Here is a 7,715-nt window from a genome sequence, read left to right as displayed (position 1 = left end):
GTTGCCGATGATCTTCATGGAGTTGATGAGGGATGGGCTGCCTGTAGGAGCCAGCTGTGAGGAGAGGAGAGGAGAGGAGGAGTGAGGAGAGAGGAGAAAGGAGAGGAGAGGAGAGGAGTGGAGAGGAGTGGAGAGGAGAGGAGAGGAGAGGAGAGTGAGGAGAGGAGAGTAGAGAGGAGAGAGGAGTGAGGAGTGAGGAGAGTAGAGAGAGGAGTGAGGAGAGGAGAGAGGAGAGGAGTGAGGAGAGGAGAGAGGAGAGAGGAGAGAGGAGAGTGGAGAGAGGAGTGGAGAGGAGAGGAGAGGAGAGGAGAGGAGTGGAGAGGAGAGTGAGGAGAGAGGAGTGAGGAGAGAGGAGAGAGGAGAGTGAGGAGTGAGGAGAGGAGATGAGAGGAGAGAGGAGTGAGGAGAGGAGAGGAGAGGAGAGGAGAGTGAGGAGAGGGGAGAGGAGAGAGGAGTGGAGAGGAGAGGAGAGAGGAGAGGAGAGGAGAGGAGAGAGGAGAGTAGAGAGGAGAGGAGAGTAGAGAGGAGAGTAGAGAGGAGAGGAGAGTAGAGAGGAGAGTAGAGGAGAGGAGAGAGGAGAGGAGAGGAGAGGAGAGAGGAGAGGAGAGGAGAGAGTAGAGAGGAGAGGAGAGTAGAGGAGAGGAGAGGAGAGTAGAGAGGAGAGTAGAGGAGAGGAGAGGAGAGGAGAGGAGAGAGGAGAGAGGAGAGTAGAGGAGAGGAGAGAGGAGTGGAGAGGAGAGAGGAGAGAGGAGAGAGGAGTGAGGAGAGTAGAGAAGAGAGAGTAGAGAGGAGAGTAGAGAGGAGAGGAGAGGAGAGGAGAGGAGAGAGTCATCCACTACACCGAACTAAACACAACTCATTACCGTATGTTTCATCTGCAGCAGTCAACAGTGCCAACAACAAAATACATTGTTGAGTCCATTTTTTGTTTATTTAATTGTTTACTCATTATACTATATATAAGTAATGTATTATTAATAATATAACTAATTTACTATGTTTATCTTTAAGAATGTCTTTACAAAGTGCTCAACGGCACCAGACATTGCACGCCATGCTAGTTCACCTTCTCGTAGTCCCCCTTGGTGAAGTCGCGCTCCCGCTGCATTATCTCGTGCAGATGGGCTTTGACCCGCTGCTGGCAGTCGGTCAGTGAGTCGCTGTCACTGTCCAGCAGGCCGTTCATGTTGGCACTCTTCACCATCTGCACCAGGATGGGGGTCAGTTCGCCCTCGAGGGCCAGCAGACCCTGCAGCCCACAGAGAGAGCCAATCACATGAGTCCAGGCATGACTCATCAATCACAGAGAGAGCCATTCACATGAGTCCAGACATTACTCATCAATCACAGAGAGACATTCACATGAGTCCAGACATGACTCATCAATCACGGCAAATCACATGCTTACTGTACAAACGTCTGAAAATGTATTTCCAATCCAGACATGTTTCAAATGTTTCTTTTAAGTCCTAACAGCTTTCTTACTTCTTATACTTTCTTGAATTTCCCCTGGGGATCAATAAAGTATCTATCTATCTCTCATACACTCGTTCACACGCTCGCAAAATGCAAGGTATAATTGTGTGTTGGGAAATGTGCAGCTTAGGTCGGTCAGTAGCAGAGTTGCTGAAAGCAACATGAATGCATCAGGATGCACAGACTGTGTGTCAGATTTCAAGCTTAAGAAAAGTGTCTCAGGGCATGTTAAGTGGCGTCCACCAGAGGTCCCCTGTGAATAATGTCACGCAGATATCATCATCAGCACTGTCATCAGCCCAGCCCATCAGGTCAGACAGGGTTACCTTGGCAAACGCAGCGGCGGTCATCTGCACACGGCCCTCGTCTGAGGCGTAGATCTTGAGGTCATGGCGGTATGTGCTGTGGAGTCTCAGCAGGCCGCAACCAGGGAAGCCAGCGTAATCACCTAGCAACAGAAAGTACAGGCATTCCTCAATCACCTAGCAACAGAGAGTGCAGGCATTCCTCAATCACCAAGCAACAGAGAGTACAGGCATTCCTCAATCACCTAGCAACAGAGAGTACAGGCATTCCTCAGACACACAGCACCTGTCTCAGTTCATACAGTCTACACAGACGTCACGTAAAGGGGAGCACAGCTCTCTGTGTGAGACCATGTCCTCTAGAACTCTCATTGCTTGCCATAATGGAAACAGTACGCTGCAAGTCTAAAAGGAAACGTAAATAAAATTAAAATTATTTTGAAAAAGATTGAATTAAAAGGTGACTCTTGCATTTGCAGTATCTCACAAAGGTGATCAATATTCAAGAAAAATAAAAATAAAAACTTCTGGACATAATATGACATCAATTTCTAGCAATTTTTCACTGAACAACAAATTAGTGTCAGGTCATATTAGTATTTGCAGACCATTTGCAGCATAACAAAGAGCATAAAATACCAACATCTAGGACTAAACAAACACCCAGTAACAAAATGTATGGATATATATGATATATATGGAATATATCATATATATGGGACCATATCATGAATAAGTATTCTACTACATTGAAAATAATCAGGCATGGGTTAATCTAGACACACAACTGTTCAGTGACTGTAAAAAGTTTTTTTTATAGTCATTGGAGCAGTCTCACTAATGCTAGCCAGTCATCTCTTTCCATTTGACACACTTCTCTATCCAAAACCCTCCTTGCAATCCACTCCTAAGCAGACACAAACAACCCACTGCATCACAGATCAGAGGACACAGATGGTGGCAGTTAGAGTCCAGTGCTGAGGTTTAGCAGGAAGCCATGGAGTGGAAAGCCACAACCCGGATGTTAATGATAAGCTCAACGTCCAAAGCCCTTCTTACCACAGTCAATAGGGGACTCGCAGCCAAGGGCCTTGCTGTTACCATCTAGTTTACAGTTCAGAAGGTGAGAGGAGAAAAGGAGAGTGAACAAGCGCATGTCCAGTGTGACCAGACAAAGAGGTGATTTGAGAGCCACTGTTAACTAGACTTCAGGTGTGGTGCAGTAGGGGACAGCTGAGAGGGCTGGACTCCACAGCCAGGCTGGGCTCGGCCAGGGACATGCATTCTACAAGCAAACTGGTTGCTTGGTTCTCAAAGTGACTGAACTCAACAAAATGCATTTTTTTAGTTTAGGACTTGCAAGATCTATTGCCATATTATGTGCCGGTACATTCATATCATTTTATCAAAAGTAAGGTGATAAGATGACAAGTACAAGGCAGCCTGTCACATATAATATATATCCCATAATAAGAGTGCATCATATAATAAATCCCATAATAATATATCCCATAATAAGAGTGCATCATATAATAAATCCCATAATAATATATCCCATAATAAGAGTGCATCATATAATAAATCCCATAATAATATATCCCATAATATAATATATCCCATAATACGAGTGCATCATATAATATATCCCATAATAATATATCCCATAATAAGAGTGCATCATATAATATATCCCATAATAATATATCCCATAATACGAGTGCATCATATAATATATCCCATAATATAATAAATCCCATAATACGAGTGCATCATATAATATATCCCATAATACGAGTGCATCATATAATATATCCCATAATATAATATATCCCATAATACGAGTGCATCATATAATATATCCCATAATACGAGTGCATCATATAATATATCCCATAATAAGAGTGCATCATATAATATATCCCATAATATAATATATCCCATAATACGAGTGCATCATATAATATATCCCATAATATAATAAATCCCATAATACGAGTGCATCATATAATATATCCCATAATACGAGTGCATCATATAATATATCCCATAATATAATATATCCCATAATACGAGTGCATCATATAATATATCCCATAATACGAGTGCATCATATAATATATCCCATAATAAGAGTGCATCATATAATATATCCCATAATATAATATATCCCATAATACGAGTGCATCATATAATATATCCCATAATATAATATATCCCATAATACGAGTGCATCATATAATATATCCCATCATATAATATATCCCATAATATAATATATCCCATAATACGAGTGCATCATATAATATATCCCATCATATAATATATCCCATAATAAGAGTGCATAACATAATATATCCCATAATACGAGTGCATCACGTGAGCAAAAGGACACTTTGTGTGGTGATAATTTATATATTTTCAAATTATATGCAAAAGAGAGGGAGGGGGAAATGTACTACAGAAACAAAATGTTTTTCAAATTTACATCAGTAAAACAGGTCAATAATAAAGATTCAGATGATAATGGTAAATATCATAGACTAAATGTAAAGACTAAATATTTTAGAGACAAAAAATATATAAGGCCTATAATACAAAAACAGCTTCATCTGAACTGAAACATTACAATACAAAACTTGTGGTTGCTCATTGATCGACTGTATTTACTGTAAAAAATGAAAATAAAACAGACGTGATCATCCCACGGGTATGAACACGATGAATGGATATAAATCTGTGAGGAGGAACAAATGGAATGTGTGGAATTCCAGAGATTAGTGAGAGGACAGGCCTACCCCACTTCATCAACCTCACAACCGCCACAAGACAGGACAAGACAGGAATCAGCACGTCAAGAGTGTGCAGCGTAGTCAAATAATAAGCAGCCTTTGGACCAAAGACTATGCGTCATACCCTGTGTCTGGGTACTAGAAATCAATGCCCCGGCAATATGCCAATTTATATGTAAACTGCATTGTCCATGAAGTGATTTAAACACATGTACTTAATCCCTACTGTATGTAGGAAGTTAGGAACCCTGCCTCTTAAATCTGCTATAAAGTTCACTTTATCTACTATACTACAACCTGAAAAAACATTTTTATCTACTATACTATAACATGCTCTTTATCTAATGAAACCAATAACACTGGCCTTGGCATGATACAGAATACTATCTATCTACACACTTTACCAGTGACCAATGTCCACCAAACTGGCCACGTGCAAGATATAGAATACTGTCTAGTCACTGGTAAAGTGTGTAGATAATGTCCACCAAACTGGCCACGTGCCCAATGAGAGCAGAGTGTGTGATACAGAGAAGCAATATCTCTAAAGCCTGGGACTAAATCAGCATCTCTAGAGCCTGGGACTAAATCAGCATCTCTAAAACCTGGGACTGAAGGCTCTGTGTGTCAGGAGCCTTGCGAGCTCTCTCTGTGCTTTATCAGTGGAGTGCACGGATAGGCTGGGCTAACCGCTGGACGCCGGGCACAGTACCTTGTCCTCCAGGGTACATGCAACGGAAGGCCCTGCCCAGCTCCTCAGCCTGCACCCTGCCTGCAGGGGTCAGTTCACCTCCCCACTTCAACACCAGCAGCAGGGACGGGCCCTCCCTCTGAGAGTCTGCCGGGGGGAAAGTGTAGAAAAGAGAGAGTCACCCAAACACTCAATTAACAAACTACTGCACACTTCACATGTACCGTTGGGTTATGGTGTGAATTAACAAACTACACTTCACATGTACCGTTGGGTTATGGTGTGAATTAACAAACTACACTTCACATGTACTGTTGGGTTATGGTGTGAATTAACAAACTACACTTCACATGTACTGTTGGGTTATGGTGTGAATTGGCAACAATGATGCAGGAGTGCTTAAGACTGCTACTGCATGTTTGTGTGCATACTTGTGTGCCGCATATTGCTTTATAAGGCTTGAAGGGGTTACAGAAATGTATCTCAGATATTGAAAACCTGATGCTTAATGCAATCGTACCTTCTTCCTCACTGGAGGCTTTGAGCTGACCGTTGGGCAGGTACGTCAGCTGCACCTTCCTGTTGATCCCTGAGAAATGTCCGTACCTGCGGGGGAGGACCACAGCACGTTAGGAGGACAACAAGACAACAACCCTGCTGCCATTTTTACACACACTCTACAGTCGTCCCCAACCAAGGGCACACAACTCCCTGGACTGCAGCCCTGGTCAGTCCGTCCAAGGGCACACAACTCCCTGGACTGCAGCCCTGGTCAGTCCGTCCAAGGGCACACAACTCCCTGCACTGCAGCCCTGGTCAATCTGTCCAGCCCCACACAGCTATGTGGTGCGGGTGCTCGACTAGCTGGCACTGCCATGTTTATGTAAACATGTGTACGGGTGCTCGACTAGCTGGCACGGCCATGTTTCTGTAAACATGTGTGTGGATGACCTTCTCAGGAGCGGCCGGGTGTTAATCTGTTTCACGTGCGCCATGCCAGAGCAGAATATGACAGGCTTTAATAGCATGTAAGACGAAACCACTCGGGGAAGGCAAACCGCCTCTTTACAGTTCCACCCCTGACTGCGAGGGCAGCGGCTGAAAGTACACTGCAAACAACCGGACTGTCTCAGTGTCCCAAGCGATTGTTTGGAGGGTGAGGGGGCGGCCATGATGGAGTGATGAGACAGTTTGGCAGATGCCATGCATTCCACTTCATAAGAGGCAGCAGCAACACAGAGTAGCTAGGGCCCAATGTCACAATGTCATTTAAGAGGTTTGTGAATATGGAAGCTCAACCATGTATGAAACAGGCAACGGTTTCTCTTAAAAAGACTAACAGTCTCCCATCCTGAATTAACGTAACCTTTTTGATATACTTCACAGCAAAACTAACTACACAAACAACAGAAGTACAAGCACAATAAAGTCTGCCAAAAATCAACAAAGATCTGGTCTTTGTTGAGCACTCTTCTGATCTGCAGCCTACTGTCTCCCTAATGTCTCTTAATGTCTCTTAATGTCTCTTAATGTCTCCTTAGTGTCTCCTTAGTGTCTCCTTAGTGTCTCCTTAGTGTCTCCCTAATGTCTCCTACCTGAACCTGCTTATGTGAACACATCTTCATTCTTGATGGAGGATGAGCTGAATTCAGGTTAATACCCACTCACTGATTCTATAGTTCGTAACATAACGTGTGTGTGTGTGTGTGTGTCTATGTGTGTGTGTGCATGTGTGTGTAGGTTTGTCTGTCAAAGGGGAGGAGTGAGACGGGTAAGAGGACGGAGTGAGAGATTAGGGACACTCTCAGGGTCTCATGCACATGACCGCACACAGAGTAGTGGTGCACACCAGGCCCCATTAAACCAGCCCCTCGGCAGGGGCCCTTTCAGCACACCATCTCTAAGGGAACAGCTAGTGGAAGGTCTCTGGTTAAAATGTCAGTGCATCCCAGGGAGTCTAGCAGTTAAAGACGCTGGGTGTTACAGTGCTACAGTGCTAGGAAGGGTGGGTGCTACAATGCTACAGTGCTAGGGAGGGTGGGTGCTACAATGCTACAGTGCTACAGTGCTAGGGAGGGTGGGTGCTACAATGCTACAGTGCTACAGTGCTACAGTGCTAGGGAGGGTGGGTGCTACAGTGCTACAGTGCTAGGGAGGGTGGGTGCTACAGTGCTACATTGCTAGGGAGGGTGGGTGCTACAGTGCTACAGTGCTAGGGAGGGTGGGTGCTACAGTGCTACAGTGCTAGGGAGGGTGGGTGCTACAGTGCTAGGGAGGGTGGGTGTTACAGTGCTAGGGAGGGTGGGTGTTACAGTGCTAGGGAGGGTGGGTGTTACAGTGCTACAGTGCTAGGGTGCTAGGGAGGGTGGGTGTTACAGTGCTACAGTGCTAGGGTGCTAGGGAGGGTGGGTGCTACAGTGCTACATTGCTAGGGAGGGTGGGTGTTACAGTGCT

At 44.5% G+C, this 7,715-nt stretch overlaps 1 protein-coding gene across 12 annotated transcripts in view; it reads right to left on the bottom strand.

Annotated features, from left to right (window-relative positions):
• Positions 1 to 7,715, bottom strand: part of ppip5k1b (diphosphoinositol pentakisphosphate kinase 1b) — a 37,780-nt gene that overhangs the window by 22,449 nt on the left and 7,616 nt on the right. For all 12 annotated transcript variants that reach the window (XM_042109880.1, XM_042109884.1, XM_042109885.1 and 9 more), the window contains 4 exons: positions 5,782 to 5,867; positions 5,283 to 5,408; positions 1,803 to 1,924; positions 1,067 to 1,249 (listed from right to left, as the gene is read on the bottom strand). In XM_042109880.1, coding sequence (XP_041965814.1) covers positions 1,067 to 1,249; positions 1,803 to 1,924; positions 5,283 to 5,408; positions 5,782 to 5,867 — 517 coding nt within the window. The remainder of the gene's footprint in view (positions 1 to 1,066; positions 1,250 to 1,802; positions 1,925 to 5,282; positions 5,409 to 5,781; positions 5,868 to 7,715) is intronic.

The sequence above is a fragment of the Alosa sapidissima genome, chromosome 11 (assembly GCF_018492685.1).
Source record: "Alosa sapidissima isolate fAloSap1 chromosome 11, fAloSap1.pri, whole genome shotgun sequence".
NCBI lineage: Eukaryota > Metazoa > Chordata > Actinopteri > Clupeiformes > Clupeidae > Alosa > Alosa sapidissima.
This window is presented reverse-complemented; position numbering and strand designations above follow the sequence as displayed.